This window comes from Jaculus jaculus, chromosome 11 (assembly GCF_020740685.1).
Source record: "Jaculus jaculus isolate mJacJac1 chromosome 11, mJacJac1.mat.Y.cur, whole genome shotgun sequence".
Taxonomy (NCBI): domain Eukaryota; kingdom Metazoa; phylum Chordata; class Mammalia; order Rodentia; family Dipodidae; genus Jaculus; species Jaculus jaculus.
The window spans coordinates 17,421,846-17,444,162 of NC_059112.1; the positions used below are offsets into that span (position 1 = coordinate 17,421,846).

General features: G+C 44.7%; 1 protein-coding gene across 9 annotated transcripts in view; it reads left to right on the forward strand.

The window, feature by feature from the left end:
- Fryl (FRY like transcription coactivator) overlaps positions 1-20,159 on the forward strand; it is a 297,939-nt gene extending 277,780 nt beyond the window's left edge. For 6 of the 9 annotated variants that reach the window (XM_045130376.1, XM_045130378.1, XM_045130377.1 and 3 more), the window contains 8 exons: positions 3,257-3,464; positions 4,356-4,505; positions 5,476-5,574; positions 10,579-10,647; positions 14,286-14,303; positions 15,037-15,147; positions 16,577-16,767; positions 18,498-20,159. In XM_045130376.1, the coding sequence (XP_044986311.1) occupies positions 3,257-3,464; positions 4,356-4,505; positions 5,476-5,574; positions 10,579-10,647; positions 14,286-14,303; positions 15,037-15,147; positions 16,577-16,767; positions 18,498-18,756 (1,105 nt within the window). In that variant the 3' untranslated portion in view covers positions 18,757-20,159. The remainder of the gene's footprint in view (positions 1-3,256; positions 3,465-4,355; positions 4,506-5,475; positions 5,575-10,578; positions 10,648-14,285; positions 14,304-15,036; positions 15,148-16,576; positions 16,768-18,497) is intronic. The other 3 variants (XM_045130379.1, XM_045130383.1, XM_045130384.1) reach the window with 2 other exon arrangements.
- The last annotated feature ends 2,158 nt before the right edge of the window (positions 20,160-22,317 follow it).

The following is a 22,317-nucleotide window of genomic DNA, read 5'->3' on the forward strand; positions in this document are numbered from 1 at the left end:
AAGAAGAAAAGAGACTATGGTAAATTTTTAGCTTTCTACAGGCTGAGGTCAGATCATTCGCTTGGGTCCAGCACTACCTAGAGCTGTAAGAGGGCATGGCAACTCTGGCTTAGATGTACATGTTAAAATCAGTCACCCCTGGGCTAGAGGGATGCCTTAGCCGTTAAGGCGCTTGCCTGCAAAGCCAAAGGACCCAGGTTCGATTCCCCAGGACCCATGTAAAGCCAGATGCACAGGGTGGCACATGTGTTTGGGGTTCATCTGCAGTGGCAAGAGGCCCTGGTGTGCTCATTCTCTCGCTATTTGCCTCTCTCTCTGTCTCATAAGTAACTAACTAAATAAATAGTAAAATATCTTTGAAAAGATCAGTCATCCCAGTGATTGTTAAAAATGAGTGTTTTGTGGTGCAGTAAGTTTTTACTTCACATGCATATTTTGACATTCTCCAGTCGCTATTTGGTCTCTTTCACATGAAATGCTGTCATATACTATGAACCATAACTGGTAAGACCCCCAAATAAAACATTTCTGTATGGATGTCGGATGCCAGCATCGCTTCATCTTTAGGACCTCAAGGCATAGAACATCCAACCCGAATACATCTTAATCTTTGTTTCATGACTTCATTTTAACAATACCATCCTGTTAGGTTCCCCCCTCCCTCCCTTTCTATTCCCTTTAAATGTTTTTTTTTTTTAAATTTTTATTTATTTATTTGAGAGCGACAGACACAGAGAGAAAGACAGATAGAGGGAGAGAGAGAGAATGGGCGCGCCAGGGCTTCCAGCCTCTGCAAACGAACTCCAGACGCGTGCGCCCCCTTGTGCATCTGGCTAATGTGGGACCTGGGGAACCGAGCCTCGAACTGGGGTCCTTAGGCTTCACAGGCAAGCGCTTAACCGCTAAGCCATCTCTCCAGTCCAATATGCCATTTTTTTAAAGTTTATTTTATTTATTTATTTGAGAGGGACAGAGAGAGAGAGAATGAGGCCAATAGAGAGAGAGAATGGGCATGCCAGGGCCTCCAGCCACTGCAAATGAACTCCAGACACGTGCGTCCCCTTGTGCATCTGGCTAATGTGTGTCCTGGGGAATCAAGCCTTGAACCGAGGTCCTTAGGCTTCACAGGCAAGCGCTTAACCGCTAAGCCATCTTCCAGCCCTCTATTCCCTTTAAATCTCCTTTCTGCTACTGAGTTTTCTTTCTACTCACACAGAAGTCCAGTCATAACTTCATATTTTAAAATGCTTTATTTTTATTTATTTATTTATTTGAGAGAGAGAGTGAGGATGTGCACACCGGGGCCTCCAGCCACTGCAAACGAACTCCAGACCCATGCACCACCTTATGCATCTGGCTTATGTGGGTCCTGGAGAATTGAACCTGGGTCCTTTGACTCGATAGGCAAGTACCTTAACCGCTAAGCCATCTCTCTAGCCCCATGAGTTCATTTTTTAGGGAGTTGGGGCCATTTGTTGAGGTGGGGTCTCACTCTAGCCCAGGGTATCCTGGAATTCACTATGTAGTCTCAGAGTGGCCTTGAACTCATGGTGATCCTCCTACCTGTGCCTCCTGAGTGCTGGGATTAAAGGCATGCGCCACCCTGCCTGGCTTTGTTTCCTAATTTTCAAAATGAAGTTAGTAACCGAATCTAGACCCCCAGGGTTGTGATGAAGCTTGAATGACATGAGCAAAGCCCCTCCCACAGCCTTTGACATGAAAGTTCACAGTCAGCAGTTTTTCAGTAGCATCATCATCCATGGGGACTGTATGCCTGCTGGGCATGGTAGCACACACCTTTAATCCCAGCACTGGGGAGCCTGAGGTGGGAGGATGGCTGTGAATTGAGGCCACCCTGAGACTAATTCCAGGTCAGCCTAGCCTAGAGCAAGACCCTACCTCAAAAAATACATAATAAGGGCTGGAGAGATGGCTTAGCGGTTAAGCGCTTGCCTGTGAAGCCTAAGGACCCCGGTTCGAGGCTCGGTTCCCCAGGTCCCACGTTAGCCAGATGCACAAGGGGGCGCGCGCGTCTGGAGTTCGTTTGCAGAGGCTGGAAGCCCTGGCGTGCCCATTCTCTCTCTCTCCCTCTATCTGTCTTTCTCTCCGTGTCTGTCACTCTCAAATAAAAAAATAAAAAAATAAAATAAATACATAATAAAAGCATCCATGGGCAACCATAAAATGAAAGCACTCCACTGCATAGTTTTCCTAGAAATTACTGATGCTGGGCTTGAGAGATGGCTTAGCGGTTAAGGCACTTGCCTGTGAAGCCTAAGGACCCAGGTTCTATTCCCCAGTACCTCCGTAAGCCAGATGCACAAGGGGGCGCATGTGTGTGGAGTTTGTTTGCAGTGGCTAGAGGTTCTCGCTTGCTCGCTTGCTCAAATAAAGAAATAAAAATTAAAAAAATAAATAAATTACTGATATTTACATATAGAGGTAGCATATTATAGGACTTGAGTTCTTGTAAAATAGTTACCTTGGAATTAAATAGTCTTAAAGATGCTGTGTAAAAGGACCACACTTACTTACTCATGCTATCTAATAAAGTGTAGGCTATATATTTTTTCTTTTTTTTTTCCTCAAGTTTTTTAAAAAAAATTTATTTTATTTATTTTTATTTATTTGAGAGCAACAGACAGCGAGAAAGAGGGAGAAAGAGAGAGAATGGGCACTCCAGGGCCTCCAGCCACTGCACACGAACTCCACATGTGTGCGCCCCCTTGTGCATCTGGCTAACGTGGGTCCTGGGGAATCACGCCTCGAACCGGGGTCCTTAGGCTTCACAAGCTAGCGCTTAACCACTAAGCCATCTCTCCAGCCCTTTTTCCTCAATTTTTATTGGCATTTTCCATGATTATAAAAAATATCCCATGGCTATTTTATAATCATGGAAAATGTTAATAAAAATTAAAATATATATATATATATATATATATATATCCCTTGGTAGTACCCTCCCTCCCCCCCCCTTTCCCCTTTGAAACTGCACTCTCCATCACATCCCCTCCCCGTCTCATCAGTCTGTCTCTTATTTTGATGTCATCGTCTTTTCCTCCTCTTACGATGGTCGTGTGTAGGCAGCGTCAGGCGCTGTGAGGTCGTGGATGTCCAGGCCATTTTGTGTGGAGGAGCCCGTTGTAAGGAGCGTAGGCTGTGTTTTTAACTCAGTGTGTATTCATGAATAGAAGCCATCCCGACTGGGTGGCGAGAGTACTTTGGTCGCGAGTGACACGCGTGTCTGTGTCGGCAGCGAGGACGAGGACGAGCGCGCCGCGTCTCCGGGAGCGCGGGCCTCGCCGCCGCCGTCCCCGTTCCTGTCGGCCATCATGGCGGCGTTCCAGCCCGCGGCCTGCGGCGACGCCGAGGCGGCCTGGCGCTGCCACGTCAGCCAGACGCTGTGCGACGCGGACGGCTCGAGCGCCGTGCTCACCTTCCCCGTGTTCTCCAGGCTCTTCCAGGTGAGCGCCGGGCGCTGCCGCTCGGGCGGGTGTCGGGTTTTACCCTCTGCGCGGTTCCCTGAGGAAACCCGTCTGTCTGCGCTGCCGGCGCTTCCCAGTTTGCAGCGTGACCCTGTAGCCCTGTTGGTGGGTTACGCGCTTAGTGGTACACATTGGAAAGAAATAAGTAAAATGACAGTGAGACTTCGGATCAGTTTTCTGCGGCACGAAAGGCACCGTAAAGGGTACCAGAAAAAGAAAGAAATAGTCCCTGCCTTCCAGGTGCTGACAGGGAGCTTCACAGAGTTCGTTACCAGGTGCCTGGGTCCTGAGGCTTCACAGGCAAGCTCCTTAACCACTGAGTCATAAGAAAGAAGCAGAGACTGGAAAGATGGCTCAGCGGTTAAAGGTGCTTGCTTGTAAAGCCTGAAGACCCAGGTTCAATTCCCAAGTGGGTACCTGGATCTAGAGTTCATTCGCAGTGGCAAGAGGCCCCGACATTCCCATACTCTGTGTGTGTGTGTCTCTCTCTCTGCTTGCAAAGAAATACATAGTTTGTTTAAAAAAAGAAAAGAAACACATAAGATGCATTTATAGTTATTACTACAATACTGTTCATTGGGAACTGTACTTCTTTACATAAAAGTGGGAAAGTGGGGCTGGAGACATGGCTCAGCAGTTCAGACGCTTGTCTGCAAAGCTTAGCAACCTGGGTTCAATTCCCCAGGACCCATGTAAGCCAGATGCATAAAGTGCCACATGCATGTGGAGTTTATTTGCAGTGGCTAGAGGCCCTGGTGTGCCCATTCTTTCGCTGCAAATAAATAAAAAGTGGGAAAATGCCTTTTTTTTTCTTTTTTTTTTTTCCTTTAATGAAATACATACTAAGCTTTTCTTGTCCTTTCCCCGTAGACAATTCAAAGAAAGTTTGGAGAAATAACTAACGAGGCAGTCGGCTTTCTTGGTGAGAATCTGCAGCGCATTGGTACCAAGTTTAAAAGTTCATTAGAAGTGATGATGATGTGTTCGGAATGCCCAACAGTCTTTGTGGATGCTGAAACTGTAAGTTCACACACAGGCTTATTTATACAGATTAAGCTGAAGGCTGGAGATATGGCTTAGTGTTTGGGGCCCTTGCCTGCAAAGCCAAAGGACCCAGTTTCAATTCCCCAGGACCCACATAAGCCAGATGCACAAGGTGGTGCATGCATCTGGAGTTTGGATACAGTGGCTAGAGGCCCTGGTGCACCCATTCATATCTCTTTCTCTCTCTCTCATAAATAAAAATAATGTCGGGCTGGAGACATGGCTTAGCGGTTAAACGCTTGCCTGTGAAGCCTAAGGACCCCAGTTAGAGTCTCGATTCTCCAGGACCCACGTTAGCCAGATGCACAAGGGGGCACACACGTCTGGAGTTTGTTTGCAGTGGTTGGAGGCCCTGGCACGCCCATTCTCTCTCTCTCTATCTGCCTCTTTCTCTCTCTGTCGCTCTCAAATAAATAAATAAAAATGAACAAAAAAATTTTAAAAAATAAATAAAAATAAAATGTCATTCCAGTTGTCAAACACAGTCCCTGTGACTCACTCACTGATCCTTCCCTCGCCCTCTGTAGAGTCCCGGATGAGGAAGGTCAGGGGTCATACTGTAGAAATGTGTAGTCCTTATTGCATCTTGTACCAAAAAAAAAAAAAAAAAAAAAGGGTGAGGGATAGCCAGGCCTCTCCCCATGAAATATCTAGGGTCCCTCGGCCTTCCCTGACTGGTCGCAGCACACGTGTACATAACACAGCTCTACATTGAAGGAAGTGAGGGTCACAAAGCTTCAAGGCCTCTGAGGAGCGCGCTGGTCTGACATGGACATTTAGAAAGCTGTCCTGCTGCGCTGCTACTCGGCTCTGGTGACAGGTCCGCCCTTAGGATGGGACAGAGCAGAACCGGGTGTCCAACAGTTAGCTGGCAGCTACTCCGGGAGGTTGTTGAAGTCGTCCTTCTCAGGAATGGTGACCTAGGTCAATGTCTTTGATTTGACAGCTGATGGCCTGTGGCTTGCTAGAAACACTCAAATTCAGTGTTTTGGAGCTGCAAGAACACCTGGACACCTACAACGTCAAACGAGAAGCAGCCGAGCAGGTCAGTCTCCTTTCTTTCTCCGGGTTAAAAAGATGTTCCCTTAATCCCAGCACTCGGGAGGCAGAGGTAGGAAAATCGCCATGAGTTCAAGGCCACCCTGAGACTACATAGTGAATTCTAGGTCAGCCTGGGCTAGAGTGAGACCCTACATCAAAAAATAAAAAGTAGGGCTGGAGAGATGGCTTAGTGGTTAAGCGCTTGCCTGTGAAGCCTAAGGACCCTGGTTCAAGGCTCCATTCCCCAGGACCCACGTTAGCCAGATGCACAAGGGGGCGCACGCATCTGGAGTTCATTTGCAGTGGCTGGAAGCCCTGGCGTACCCATATTCATTCTCTCTCTCTCTCTCTCCCTCTTTCTCTCTCTGTCACTCTCAAATAAACAAATAAAAATGAACAAAAAAAAATTTAATAAGTAATAAAAAAATAAAAGATACTGACTTCTGATGCTGGAAGTGTCGAGCTGGCTGTATGCTAGTCCAGGCCAAAAGGAAGCACTTCCCCACATGCCCCAGGGTTGTGTGGGAAATGGCGGGTCCCGGGAGCTCTCTTCTCTGTCCAGTATATTTGGCTCTGAGAAAAGCATCTCTGAGCACAATGAAGATAGCAGCTTTGCAGGAAGCTCTGTGTGGACGCTGGGTAGCCTGCTGGCCACACCTCGGAGGGAGAAACAGAAGCAATTTAGAAATGCATTACAACACTGTGGTGTGGATTATCTGCCACTCTGAACAAATGGGTCCTTTCGCCATGGGTTGGGGTAGGGCGGGTAGCAGAGAAGCAAGCACACGGTCGGTTTCAGATACTGCCTGCTAAGAAAGGGCTCATCGGTGCCAGTCAGGCATTGAGCCGGTGGCCGGGTCCCCTAAGCAAGCCCAGTAGTGTGTTCTCAGTCAGCAAGTGTAAAAGATACACAAACAACAAAAATGTGCTCTTTCGGTGAGACTGCATATAACAGGTATTCAATAATAACTTATACCACATATAAAGACATCTGAAACATTGAGTAGAAAACCTAGTTCTTATTTTCTCAATGGTCTAGATAGGAATATATGAAGAATAAGATCTACCTGTGAGTACAGGCTGAACATCTCTAATCCAAACATCTGAACTCAGAAAGGCTTCAGAATCTGACACTTTTTCAAGCTCCACACCTGACTTCCATGTGATGGGTCAAAACAGAATAGGTATGTGAGAAAATGATTGCTCATCAAAATATGTAAATAAGGGCTGGAGAGATAGCTTAGTGGTTAGGCCTGCGAAGCCTAAGGACCCAGGTTCAAGTCCCAAGTACCCACATAAGCCAAGATGCACATGGTGGCACATACATCTGGAGTTCATTTGCAGTGATTGGCAGCCCTGGCATGCCCATTCTGCCTCTTTCCCTCCCTTCCTCTCTCTCTCTCAAATAAATAAATAAAAATATTTTTTTAACTTATAAAAAAGTATGCACCAGAGTTTTCCATTTCTTCCTGCCTTTGTCATCTAGCTATTGTCACTTTTTAAAATGTCAGTCATCCCACTGGGTATACGGCAGAACGGCATTATTTGTATTTCCTTATTGATTAATATTTGGACATGTTTTCATAGAAATATCCTCATTGATATATCCTGTGAATTATGCCTTCAAGTACCTTGACATGTTTGTAAGTGGATTGTGTTTTCCCAGTTTCTTAGAAGATGCCCTTTAATGTAAACATCAACTTTCTTGGGATATTGCAGGCAGTCTTCACTGGACAGCATTTTCACTGTCAAAGCATCTTGGTTTTTTGTTTGTTTGTTTGTTTTGTTTTTTAATGTGAGAGAGCGAGAGAATTGGCATGCCGGGGCCTCCAGCCACTGCAGTTGAACTCCAGAACACGTGCGCCACCTTGTGCACCTGTGCGGCCTTGCTTGCTTGCATCACCCTGTGCATCTGGCTTATGTGGGCCCTTAGGCTTCACAGGCAAGTGCCTTAACTGCTAAGCCATCTCTCCAACCCAAATCATCTTTTTTTTAATATTTTATTTATATTTATTTATTTATGAGAGAGAGAAATAAAGAGGCAGACAGAGCGAATGGGCACGCCAGGGCCTCCAGCCACGGCAAACAAACACCAGAGACATGAACCTCTGTGTGCATCTGGCTTTACGTAACTAATAGGGAATCAAACCCAACTCCTTATGCTTTGCAGGCAAGGGCCTTAACCATAGTGCCATCTCTCCGGCTCCACAAAGCACCTTTTGATGGCCAGACATGTGGTTTTAATTAAGTGACAGTCACCAGTCCGTCTTCCCGCTATGATTGCATCTTTTTGGTGCTCCAGAGGTCTCCGCCTACCCTGGAAGCTGTGGGTATTTGTAGAAGGAATGGCCCCATGAGTCGAGGTTCTCTTGACAGCAGAAACCTTAGGGCACAGACCCAGAGCTTCCACTGCCCTCATCCCGTACATCCTGGCACATAAATAGGCAGACTCCCCCACATACATCTCTGGTAAGGAGGGGACGAATACAAGACTCCCTTCTCTACTTACCCCAGTCCTGGCCAGGCATTACCCTTGGAGGATGGCTCGGACGCAGGCCACACTGTAAACCCCAAAACAGAACTTCCCTCAGTAGCCAAATTTTAGCCTTTGTTTGAAACTTTGAGCCAAGGAAACATGGAAAGACCAGCGGGATGGGAACTGGGGACTCTGCAGAGTCTCATGCTGGTGGAAGATCTGCCCTTTGCAGACTGTATTCTCGGGACTTGTCTTTTAAAAGCCTTAAAAATCCAAAAGAGGGGCTGGAGAGATGGCTTAGCGGTTAAGCACTTGCCTGTGAAGCCTAAGGACCCCGGTTCGAGGCTTGATTCCCCAGGACTCACGTTAGCCAGATGCACAAGGGGGCGCACACATCTGGAGTTCGTTTGCAGTGGCTGGAGGCCCTGGCGCTCCCATTCTCTCCCTCCCTCCCTCCCTCCCTCCCTCCCCCTCCCTCTCTCTGTCTCTTTCTCTCTGTCGCTCTCAAATAAATAAATAAAAATAAACAACAACAAATTTTTTTTAAAAAAATCCAAAAGAGTTACACTGAATAGTGCTTCTCAAAATACTGAATTAGCAGCCAGGTGTGATGAGGCACGCCGTTAATCCAGCACTCGGGAGGCAGAAGTAGGAGGATCGCTGTGAGTTCAAGGCCACCCTGAGACTACATAGTGAATTCCAGGTCGGCCTGGGCTAGAGTGAGACCCTACCTTGAAAAACAAAAGAACAAAGAAACACACACAAAAAAAACTCAATTAGCCAAGCATGGTGGCATACACCTTTAATCCTAGCACTTAAGAGGCAGATATAGGAGGATAGCTATGGGTCCAAGGCCCCCTGAGACTATGTAGTGAATTTCAGGTCAGTCTGGCCTATAGCAAGACCCCACCTTGAAAAGCAAACAAACAAAAATGTCGCTGGGTTGGAAAGATGGCTTAATGGTTAAGGCATAGCATGTGCATCTGGAATTAATAACTGAAATGGCCCTTTTCCTTTTTTTTTTTTTTTTTATTTTAGTATACTTGAACAACTGGGCCAGTGTCCTTATGGTCTTTAAGCACATACCCATTTAACATTTGTATGAATAGAGATTCAAGTACAGATCCCTTGCTAGATGTCAGCTGGATTTTGCTGGTATAAAGAGATCTGCTGATAGCTTCTGACAGTGACCGCCACCAGCCGTGTCTCAGTAGAAAACCCCATGTGTTTTTCTTTGGAGAAGCTGTTAAGCGAATAGCCCAGGGGCCAGGGCATCTCGGTGACTGAGAGAGAAGGGACAGAAGGGCTACAAGATTGTTTTGAAACAACAGAGACTTCTCATTTTAATTCGTTCTGTGCAGAACATTAAACTACAATTGGGATTTTTTAATGTGTATGGCTGAAGTGTTTTCAGAGTTGCTACTGGATGTAGCTAGCAGTTTTCCTAAAGGAAAAAGGTCGTAAATGATTCCTTGTATATTATTTCTATTATGTTTAATAATATCACCAAAACAGTCCAACAAGTCCAAAAACAAACAAAAAAACACAGTATTGAACTATGAAAACCCAGAAGCTTAACTTGAAGACTCAGCTTTTATGTCATTTCGGTAATCCTGTGACTCCATTGTTTTACATAACCACAATGTTATTTCTTTTTTTTTTTAATTTTTTTGTTATTTTTATTTATTTGAGAGAGACAGAGCGAGGAAGAGGCAGATAGAGAGAGGGAGAGAGAATGGGCGCGCCAGAGCCTCCAGCCACTGCAAATGAACTCCAGACGCATGCATCCCCTTATGCATCTGGCTAACGTGGGTCCTGGGGAGTCAAGCCTCGAACCAGGGTCCTTAGGCTTCATAGGCAAGCACTTAACCGCTAAGCCATCTCTCTAGCCCTGTTATTTCATTTTTTACTTGACTAAAATAAAGGAGCTTCAATAGCAAGCTATAGGAGCAGCCCCTGGATGAATTTGATTTCTACATTCACTACTGCTTGGAGATAACATGCCTGTCATTTATTGCCATCCAAAAAGAAAGAAAATGAATAAAAACAGGATTTGGATGGATTTTGTCTTCTGTTTCACTAATTAAAGTTGACGTGAATCTTCGGAGAAACACACTTCTGATAAGCAGACAGACCTGGTTAATTCTCGGTTAGTTGCCTTTATTAAATTGACCAGAGGGAAAAGCAAATCTTCCATTTCCCCATCTTAACATTAGACAAAGGTCAAGCAGAGATTTGAAAAAATTTCCAATAAAACCTGCAAAGTGAAGGATCTCACAGAACAGGGCACACGGGTCGTGAAAAGAGCATTTTTGTGTCCCATTGGCAAACCCCCTCGTGTGGAGAGCTTGCTAGATGGAGCCAGGTTTTGTTTATTCCGCGGAAGTGATTAGCCCCCATCGGAGATGAACGTGTACATGTGGTCAGTCATAGGCTTTCTGGTCTGTGTGTCGTTCATGCACACAGCCTGTTACTAGTCATGACATGTTATACAATTCATGTATTAAAATGTGCTGTTACTTATTTCTTCAGTGGTTAGACAATTGTAAGAGGACATTCGGTGCCAAAGAAGACATATATAGGATAAACACCAATGCACAAGTAAGTCTCTAGTCCTTGGTTTGGCTCTTGTATAGTACCAGGTAAAACAATGTGTGTATGCAGTTGTCCTTCCTTGGTATTTCCAGACACGGAGCGTATTTGTAAACCTTTTCATTTTGGTTATCAGAACCATCTTTAGAAAAGTTAGGTTCCGTGAAATATTGGCTTAGTAATGAAAAATTCACTTTAATAAAACCGAACAAGCAGCTTGTGACTAAAGCTTAATAACCTTCAGTAGATAAGTGTGATGGTTATCTGGACAGTCCAGGTTGGCTTTTAGAATAAAATCCTTTTTTTAATTAAAAAAAATAAAAAAAGAACCTTGCCATCCAAGAGTGCTATGTGGCCATACAGCCTGGTTCCGAAAGGAGAACTCAGAACCAAAGCCATGTGCTGGGTCCATATTAGCCTTTCCAAAGGTGAAACTCATTGAATACAGTTCAGTTTTGCTCTGGTGTAAAAATATGCTGGGCACAGCAGAGCACACCTTTATTCCCAGCCCTCAGGAGGCTGAGATAGGAGGGTCACTGTGAGTTCGAGGCCAGCCTGAGACTACATGGTGAGTTCCAGATCAGCCTAGGATAGAATGAGACCCTCCCTGAAAAGTCAAAAAAAAAAAAAAAATGTGAAAATAAAAGCAGAATGTTGTCTTAGAGAAAGATGGATGTCATTGCACACACATTGTGCTGAGATTATGAGAATAAGATCCACAGATTGGTCTGATATATCGGAACTGCCTTGTAAATAAGGGAAGGGCCTTCATCAACAAATCTCTACATTTCTGTCAGAATTCCAATCTGCAACCTGTTCCATTATAATGGACTTGTAGTTCCTATAGAAGTCATAATAAAAATTTGAAATTTTTAAGAAGAGGAAAATGTTGAAAAAAATTGTAGTTTAACTCAGGTACTGTGTTAGTGTGCAAATTATAGTTCTATTCTGTCCTTACAATTCAGTTAAGCAGATTCTCTTAATAAATCCCACTTTGAGGATGAAGTGCAGAGAAGCTAACTGATCCACCAATAAATAAACAGCATGGCCAGGACTTAAGCCCAGACAGTCTAATTCTTAATCCTATGCTATTTGAAAGAAAAGCTCAAATTATGTGTCTAAAGAAATAACATAATTAGAGCTGGGCGTGGTGGCGCACGCCTTTAATCCCAGCACTCAGGAGGCAGAGGGAGGAGGATTGCTGTGAGTTCGAGGCCATCCTGAAACTCCATAGTGAATTCCAGGTCAGCCTGGGCTAGAGTGAGATCCTACCTCGAAAAACCAAAAAGAAAAAGAAGATAATTAAAAATAAAACAGAAAAGAAATAAAATATGCAGTGACCTTTAAATGCATCACTTGACAGGGGTGTAACTTTTCCCTGCGGGCAGGCATCCTGATTGCTCCTAACTCCTGCCCCTGCATATCAGTGTGAGCATTTGCACCATAAGCAGTCAACAGATACTTATGGAATGAATTAATGAGAATGTACTCCCAAATGTCAATGTACTTTAAAGTTGAAAATGTAAGCCAGGAATGGTGGCGCACGCCTTTAATTCCAGCACTCGGGAGGCAGAGGTAGGAGGATCGCCATAAGTTTGAGGCCATCCTGAGACTACATAGTGAATTCCAAGTCAGCCTGAGCTAGAGTGAGACCCTACTTCAAAAAACAAAAATAAAACAAAAAATAAGTGCAGGTTTATACTCATCCTCGGGAAAAGCACTTTTAGAACATCTAATTTTTAGATAGAACTTTCCAGTCACAGTAGTGATGAGTTTTATGTGGTTTGTTTCTGCCATGTGTCTAAGTAGAGGCTGTGAGTAGGTCCGTATAGAGTCTCTTCTGTTCATGCTAACAGGAGTGAGCAAAATATTTAAACTTGAATTTCCTCTGGAAATAAATGATACCAAATAAAACCTCAGGGGTTGGATGGCGCACTGCTCATGTTTACTGAGGGACTGTCCACACAATGCAGGGTAAGCAGTGTGGAGGGAAAGTTCACCTTTGCTTAGCAAATCCTTCTAACTTGACAGAATATAAATGATTTATGAATAGTCCTTCAGAGGAAATTTAAGAAACACAGGATTAAGAAGGACTTCTAGAAGCTAAATTTACATGATCACAGTTCCGGGGAGGGAGGTATTTAAATATTTTTACTTATTTGAGTCCAAAAGAGACAGAATATGGATATGCCAGGGCCTCTTGCCACTGAAGATGAACTCCAGATACATGTGCCACTTTGTGCATCTGGCTTTATGTGGGCACCGGGGAATTGAACCCAGGCTTTCGGGCTTTGCAAGCAATGCCTTTAACCGCTGAGCCATCACTCCACCCCAACCATTGTGGGTTTAGTTAGAACTTTTGGTTTTTCAAAGCAGGGTCTCACTCAGGCTGACCTGGAATTCACTATGTAGTCTCAGGACGGCCTCCAGCTCATGGGGATCCTCCTACCCCTCTGCTTTCCAAGCACTAAGATTAAAGATGTGCACTACCGTGCCCAGCTTAATTTGAAGTCTTTAGATGAGAACGGGCCAAAGTGCCATAAATACCATGTGTGCTGAGGTTATTCTGAAGATAGTCCATGAATTTAAATGTTTTACTGTGTGTTCTACCTGCATCATCTCATTTGATGCAAACCTATTTAAGATCAAGTTTCTGACACATAATTTTTTTTTTATTTTGGAATTTACTGTGTAGTATCAGGGTGGCCTTGAACTCATGGCAATCCTCCTGCCTCTGCCTCCTGAGTGCTGAGATGAAAGGTGCGTGCCACCATGTCCGGCACTGACACATACTAAGTGACATTTGGAGACACACCTGCTCTCAGTACACTGCCCCGTGGCCCACCCAACGCCAAGTCAAGCATCCTGGGGTCCGTTAGGCATGGAAAGGTAGAGAGTGTAGAGTGAGGCACACCGGGGAACCTGCAGTGGGCTCAGTATTTCCCATGGAAGGCTCTAAGCCAGTTCTTTCCTGGGAGGGAAAATGTCTAATCCATTTATTTCCTAACTATAAATTTTCTACTTTAAGGAAATTGTGTGGGGTTTGTAGGGGTAGGGGATACTGTTGTTTCTTGGAAAGGCTATAGGAACCTAGAAGAACACTTACAATAGGTAATGTTCCCAAGATCACACCAGTTCTGTGGTATGCTTTATGACTTTTCTACCAGAAAAAAAAAAAAGCCACAGCGCAAAGGAATTTTATTTGCCAGAATGTTAAGAAAGTTAAAAGGGTGCATCTCAATGCTAGAGCATTTGCACAGAAAAGACAAATCACACACCCTGGGTTGTCAAAAGTGTCTAAAGAGGCCTGGCATGGTGGCACACGACCTGGGCTACAGCAAAACCCTACCTCAAAGGAAAGGGGAGAGGAGAGGAGAGGAGAGGAGAGGAGAGGAGAGGAGAGGAGAGGAGAGGAGAGGAGAGGAGAGGAGAGGAGAGGAGAGGAGAGGAGAGGAGAGGAGAGGAGAGGAGAGTCTAGAGGATAGAATTTTGGAAGTGACTTTATAAGACTCCTTTTCTTTGGGATGTGGATGTGTTCTTCAGTTTGCCTGGGACATCTGTAACCCTAGTTGCAATGATTTCTTACACTAATTCTTGGTCTTTTTCTTTCTTTGTATTTTTTGTGGCCCGATCACCTTCTTGCTTAGCAAATGGAAATTCTAGCAGTAAGTGGCCTGCCTTGATTTCTAGACTCGTTATCTACCCTTGTGAGACACACTGGTTGTCATATGCCATCTGTCCTTTTGTGACCTCCCAATGTTTTGTCATGGACTACTTTAAAAGTAGTATGTGTTTCAATTTCACATAACCCTAATCCATGAAATGTTGGTTCTATAAAATCACGAGCCAGTGAGACTTTAAAAGACTTAAGACACAACTAACACATCTTCCTTTACATTTTACAAACCAACGTGCACGTGTCCATTTCATAGTCTCACTTGAATGAGATTAGCACGTGGTCTTTAGGAAAAATAATTCTTTAAAAGACTTCCTACGTTTGGGGAAGAGGTGATCCAGTCTCACCGTGCTTTACCAAGCCCTGATCGTGGATGCAATGCGCATGTAAAAGCAGAAGGCGCTTGCATTGGGGAACTCTTCCCATTATCGATTCAAAGCCTTAGATCCTACCGGATCCTCCTTAGAAGTATCCTCCGACTTTGCCTCCTGACGCATTCTGTTTGTCCAATGTGAAAATGTGCTTTATACTAAAAAGCAGTTATGACCCTTTCTAGTTTTACTACAGTTCCCAAAGCATCTTTCCCCCACCTTTCATCAGCTTCATATCATGTTAACCTGCTTAGTGCAGAAGCAGATGCCAAGACAATTTTAACATAATTTTGAATAGCTTATTGAGATGGCAAACGCCACGTAAGTCTAACGTGCGGTTGTTACTTCCAGGAGCTGGAGCTGTGCCGACGGCTGTACAAACTGCATTTTCAACTGTTGCTTCTGTTCCAGGCCTACTGCAAGCTCATCAACCAAGTAAACGCCATTAAGAACGAAGCAGAGGTAGGTGTCCGTCGCCATGGTAACCGGCTCTAGGAAAACGCACATCTGCGTGCGGTCCTCCTAAAGTCACAAGCCACTGCCAGGGCATCGTGTTTCCAACAGTGATGTCAGGATGCTTTTCTAAGTTAGGCAGTTGATACCCAGGGGTTCGAGAGAAAGGTCCTGACGCCAGAGACGTCATCTGTAACCACAAGTCGAGTACAGCACATCCCTGCATGGGGAGGGGCTTGTAGGGCAGGGAGATCAGCTGGTGAGGGCACGTTCAGTGCCAGCGTGAGAGTGTGCGCGCAGGACCCAGCACCCATGTGAAAAGCTGAGTGTGGCCATACGGGCCCAGAACCCCAGTGCTGAGGGAAACAGCGACAGGAGAAGCGCTGGGGCTCGCTCGTGGGCCATTCGGGGCTCAGTGAGGGACACTATCTCAAGGAAATACGGCAGAAGAGTGTTAGGAGATCTTCTCCAGCCTCCCCCGCGTGTGCATGGGTCACGTGCCCGTGCACACCCACCGTACGCGCACAAGAACAAAGGTGCACTACAAACCCCTCACACCTTGTCCATGGGTTCCAGTGTTTCTGTGGGTGCACAAGGAATGAACATGTAAACATGCAGGTTTGCTGGCACTATAAATGTCATTGGGAAAAAACATTTCAATGATCAAAAGGGGCTGAAGAGATGGATCAGTGGTTAAGGCCCTTGCCCGCAAAGACCAAGGACCCAAGTTTGAGAACCCAGTACCCATGCAAAGCCAGATACACAAGGTGGCCCATGCATCTGGAGTTCATTTGCAGTGGCTAGAGGTCCTGGCGTGCCCATTCTCTCAAATATATTTTTTAAAAAGTTTTTTTAATCATATAAAGTGCCCTAGGTAAGTATCTTGTTAAAATACACTTTTCCTTCACTGTCAAAAAGAAAAGTTCATGATCTTCCATATAGCGGTAAATATATATTTTACTGTCCAAACTATAATGTGCATATCAAGCATATGTAAGCCTAGTGTGGTGTCACAGGCCTATAAAACCAGCACTTGGAAGGATCTTTTTTTTTTTAATTTTTATTTATTTATTTGAGTGACAGAGAGAGAAAGAGGCAGAGACAGAGAGAGAGAGGAGAGTGGGCACGCCAGGGCCTCCAGCCTCTGCAAACGAACTCCAGACGCGTGCGCCCCCTTGTGCATCTGGCTAACGTGGGTCCTGGGGAGTCGAGCCTTGAACCGGGGTCCTTAGGCTTCACAGGCAAGCGCTCAACCGCTAAGCCATCTCTCCAGCCCACCTGGAAGGATCTTGAGTTCAAGGCCAGTGTCATCTAAAGAGACCCTATCTCAAACAATTGACTTTGAGAAAATGCCCCTCCTGTCAGGGAGATCCTTGCACCCAATGAAACGCCCCTTCTCTTCCTGAACATTAGCTCCTTAAAGATGTGTTTGTTGCAGGTGGTCAACATGTCGGAGGAGCTTGCCCAGCTGGAGAGCGCGCTCAAGGAAGCCGAGGCTGCCTCGGAGAATGAAGAAATTGACATCTCCAAGGCTGCACAGACCACAATAGAAACCGCCATTCATTCTCTAATTGAGACTCTGAAAAATAAGGAATTCGTGTCAGCTGTGGCACAGGTGAAAGCTTTCAGGTACTGTATAGAACTGAGCCAGCACTTTACATGTCAGTTTCCATATCATGCTTTTATTTTCAGTGGTCCTCATTGAAAGACTATTTACGTTACATTTTTTTCACCCTCAATATTACTTGAGCAAATGTTCAGCTAATAAGGCAGTCATCCATTAGGAACTTTTACTAGAGGTAGTAACTTAAGATGTCACTTGGCCTGGAGAGATGGCTCAGTGGTTAAAGGCACTCACTTGCAAAGCCTGATGGTCTGGGTTTATTTTCCAGTACTCATGTAAAGACAGATTCACAAGCGAGGTGTGGTGGTGCACACCTTTAATCTCAGCACTTGGGAAGCAGAGGTAGGAGGATCGCTGTGAGTTCAAGGCCACCCTGAGACTACATAGTGAATTCCAGGTCAGCCTGGGCTACAGCGAGACCCTACCTCTAAAAACAAAAGAAAGAAAGAAAGAAAGAAAGAGAGAGAGAGAGAGAGAGGGAGGGAGGGAGGGAGGGAGGGAGGGAGGGAGGGAGGGGAAAAGAAAAGAAAAGAAAAGAAAGATTCACAAAGTGCCAATGTATCTGGAGTTTATTTGCAGTGATCAGAGGCCCTGACTCCCCCATTTTGTTCTCTGCTTGCAAATAAATTTTTTAAAAAAAATTTTTCCCAAGGTAGGGTCTCACTCTAGCCCAGGGTGACCTGGAAATTCACTCCGTATTCTCAGGATGGCCTTGAATTCACAGCAATCCTCCTACCTCTGCCTCCCAAGTGCTGGGATTAAAGGCATGCACCAAAATTTTTTAAATTTTTTAAAGAGGGCTAAAGAGATGGCTTAGGGGTGAAGGCACTTGTTTGCAAAGCCTGACGGTCTGGGTTCAGTTCCTCAGAACCCATGTAAAGCCAGATGTACAAAGCAGCATGTGCATCTGGAGGGTTTTTCCCTTGTTTTGTTTTGTTTTGTTTTTGCAGTTGCAAGAGGTCTTGGCATGCCTATTCATTCTTTCTCTCCCGGTTTCTCTCTCCTCTGCTTGCAAATAAATTAAACTTTTAAAAAATGCTGCTGAGCTGGGCATGGTGGCACACATCTTTAATCCTAGCACCCAGGAAGCAGAAGTACAAGGATCACTGAGTTCAAGGCCACCCTGAGACTACATAGTGAATTCCAGGTCAGCCTGGGCTACAGTGAGACCTTACCTCAAAAAAAAAAAAAGGATGTCACTGGTCTGGAGAGACATCTTAGTGGTTAAGGCGATTGCCTGCAAAGCCAAAGGACCCAGGTTCAATTCCTCGGGACCCACGTAAGCCAGATGTACAAGGTGGCACATGCATCTGGACTTCATTTGCAGGGGCTGGAGGCCCTGGAGTGGCCATTTGTTCTCTATCTGCCTTTCTCTTCTCTTAAATAAATAAATACATATATATATATATATATATATATACACACACACACACACACACACACACACACACACACACACACACACATATACGTACATATATATTGTTTGTTTTTTGTTTTCCGAGGTAGGGTCTCGCTCTAGCACAGACTGACCTTGAATTCACTATGAAATCTCAGGGTGGCCTCAAACTCACAGTAATACTCCTACCTCTGCCTCCTGAGTGCTGGAATTAAAGGCATGCACCACCACGCCTGGCTAAAAAAAAAAAAAAAAAAAAAAAAAAAATGTTTTTTTGAATATGTTATTAATCTAAATAATCACTCTTATCTTTAAAACACTGTTGTGTGTTTCCAGAGCCCTGTGGCCCAGTGACATCTTCGGCAGCTGTGAGGATGACCCCGTGCAGACACTGCTGCACATCTGCTTTCATCACCAGACACTGGGTCAGACAGGCAGCTTTGCCGTGATAGGCTCTAACCTGGACATGTCAGAGGCCAACTACAAACTGATGGAGCTTAACCTGGAGATCAGAGAGTCTCTTCGCAAGGTGCAATCCTACCAGCTTCTAGCGCAGGCCAAACCGGTGGGAGACATGGTGAGCACTGGATTCTGAGACACCTGGGCGAGAAAGCAAACTGAAGAGGCGGAAGAATATCAACCAAGCACCTTTTATGAACCCTTGCCATTCACTGATGACGTGGGGCAGCAACCACAATGACAGCGTCACCATACGTCGTAAACTGTGTCAAAAGCAGAGACTGGAAGCAAGTTATCTGTCCTATACCTCCCACAGAAGCTGTATGGAGAAGGAATTTCTAACTTCCGCGCAAAGGGCTAAAAGTGATGCAGAAAGAATTCCAGGAATGTCTGCAATCACCGCAGGTGGAATGAGGCTGGAATTGGGTCTGGTTCATTTCAGCCAAGACCTGTCAAAAACCACTTGCATCCTCGCAATGGGTCGGTCGTCCGCAAACTCTGCCACTGATGCTTGCTTCATGGTCTACATCAACATCCAGCCCTGCAGAGAGAGACCTCTTTGCAAAAACCATTGGGTTGTTTTTCAATCTACGGGATAAGGGTTTGGGGTGTTTTTGTTTTTTGGTCTGTATAAGGATGTGTGAGTGAGTATGTGTGTGTGTGTGTGTGTGTGAGTGAGTGTGTGTGTGAGTGAGTGTGAGTGTGTGTGTGGTGATGACTTCTCAGAGCATGCCTCAAAGAGCACTGCAAGATTATTTTTGAAGAAATTTTTATTTTATTAGCTCTAACTCTTCCTAGTGTATAAATGTTAGAACATTTTAATAATATTTTAAAGCTGGGCTTTCCCAGTATTTCAAAAAAAAAGAAATAATATATCTGTTAACGTTATTGGAATGCTGCTCAGTTCTCTGATCAGTGCTTATGTTACGATTGTTGGTGACTAACCAAAGTAGATGCCTGCAGAGACTTTAAAAATGTAAAATAAAGACATACGCTGCCCGCCAGCTATTCTCATTAGCAAAGTTAACTTATTTTACTCCATAATTATTATAGAAACTGTACAGACTAAAACCAGTATTTTCTTGTACATTTTGTGCCACGCACTGTTACACAAGAGTCAGTGTACAAAGCTAAAGGAAAACTTGTTCATTGATGGTAGGACGTGTGTTCTGCGGGCTTCAACACCGGCAGAATTCAAGAAGAGATGCAACTGCAGTGTGATGTGTTTTTTTCAGGACTTCACGTGAAAGGAACCTGGGGCTTTGGGGGGGGAAAGGCAAGAAAAGCCGGAAGAAGACTGCCTACCAAAACCTGCAATATACTTACTTATTCACTGTCTGAGTCTGGCATAGCATGAACTGGATCCTCTGTCCTTTTTTTAAATAGCATTTTGTAAAAGAAATGAATGTGGTCCCACAACTCCTGATTTGAAAGACACACCTACTATTTTTTTATATGCATCTCGTATCCACTGTGACTTTTCTTGGAAGCTGGGCTCTGTGACTCCAGAGTTTGGAATGTAGAAATGAACTGCTTAGCTCTGCCTTTCCTTGGGGAGGCTGGGGGCACGCGGGGGGCGGGGGGACCCTGAGAGAAATGTAATTATGCTCAAGTGCATTAATTGAAGGCACTGTGCGCGCCGTTGGACGCTGGCTGTAGTTATGTTTCCTGTAAAATTCCATAACTGCTCACGGCACATTCATAATCACTGTATTTTTTTGACCCAGATAAAAAAAAAAGAAAACAATTATTTTAATGGTGTTCTGGTACTGTAAATGGTGTCCTTTAAATTATTAATAACTTGGATGCGGGGCAGGTAAGGGGACGGTGTCCAGAGACACAACCACACTTTACACCCTGTCTTACTCCTCCATATTTTTCTTACCCTTCTTACATCCATTTTGTTAAAAAATAAATAAAAAGCATTGTAGCTGTTGGTTTGTGTGATATTTTTTTAAAAAAGGATGACTAATAGCCTATATAGATTACAAGTACAATTTTCCTTTAAAAAAAAAAAAAGACAGAACAAAAGTAGTTAAATTGATTACCCAAGCCAAAATTTTGTTTTGTTTTTGTTTTTGCAAGGTAGGGTCTCACTCTATCCCAGGCTGACTTGGAACTCATGGAGATCTGCCTTACAATGCACCACCAAACCCAGCCAAACCAAATTTTGTTTTGTTTTGTTTTTTCAAGATAGGGTCTCACTCTATCCCAGGCTGACTTGGAATTCACTATGTAGTCTCTGGGTGGCCTCGAACTCACAGCAATCCTCCTACCTCTGCCTCCTGAGTGCTGGGGTTAAAAGCATGCACCACCACTTTTGAGCAGTAGAAATTTGCTTTTTCTAATGAATTTGGTGGTGATTTTTTTTTTTTAAGAAATCCATTTGCAAGCTGGACGTAGTTGCACATGCCTTTAACCCAGCACTGAGAAGGCAGAGATAGAGATAGAGGGAGACCCTACCTTGGACAAAAAAGAAAAAAATACATTTGCAAAAGCAAGATGCAAACAGATTCACAAGGACCGCCTTTTCTCAGTTGGATTTCCCTCACAGCTACACTTTTTTGCTCTCCATCCTCGGAAACCAAAGTTTGCATTTACTGAATGTTATCAAGGGCTAAGGGTTTTGTGGGTTTTTTTTTTTTTTTTTTTTTTATTTTTGGTTTTTCAAGGTATAGGGTCTCACTGTAGCCCAGGCTGACCTGGAATTCACTCTGTAGTCTCAGGGTGGCCTCAAACTCACAGTGATCCTCCTACCTCTGCCTCCCAAGTACTGGGATTAAAGGCATGTACCACCACGCCCGGTAAGGGCTGAGTTTTAATTACCTGATTTCATTCCACTCAGTCCAGTTTTGCCACCTTCCATTCCTTTTCACTAAATTCACATTTTAGTGAAGCTTGTAAAATAGCAGAAAAGACTTATCTATTCCTTCATGCTGCTTTGAGGCAGAAAGCCCATGTGCTTTTGCACAATTTACAAAAAACTTCCTACTTTTATCAACACCCCCCTCCCCAAGAAAGGTTTTGTTCTGACCCAGGCTGGCCTAGAATTCACTATGTAGCCTCAGGATAGCCTCAAATTCATGGTGATCCTCCTACCTCTGCCTCCTAAATGCTAGGATTAAAGGCATGTGCCGTCTCCTACTTACTACTTTTTAAAAAATATTTTATTTGACAAGAGAGAGAATGGGTGCCCCAGGGCCTCCAGCCACTGCAAACTCCAGACACGTGCTCCCCCTTGTGCATCTGGCTAACCTGGGTCCTTTGGCTTTGGAGGCAAATGCCTTAACTGCTACGCCATCCCTCCAGCCTCTTACTTCCTACTTTTAATGCCACAGAGGGTATGGTTATTATCCATACCTACATCACATGGACCTCAGGTAAGACTCACCAGAGGCCAACTTCCCTCATGCAGACGTGTATCACCTGAAAGTGGACACAGTAGACCCCAACAGTTCTGTGATTGTTGTTTTTAAATATATTTTATTATTTGAGAGGGAGAAAGAAGCAGAGAGAGAAACAATGGGCATGCCAGGCCTCTAGCCACTGCAAACGAACTCCAGACGCGTGCGCCCCCTTGTGCATCTGGCTAACGTGGGTCCTGGGGAATCGAGCCTCGAACCGGGGTCCTTAGGCTTCACAGGCAAGCGCCTAACCGCTAAGCCATCTCTCCGGCCCCCCCCCCCTTTTTTTTTTT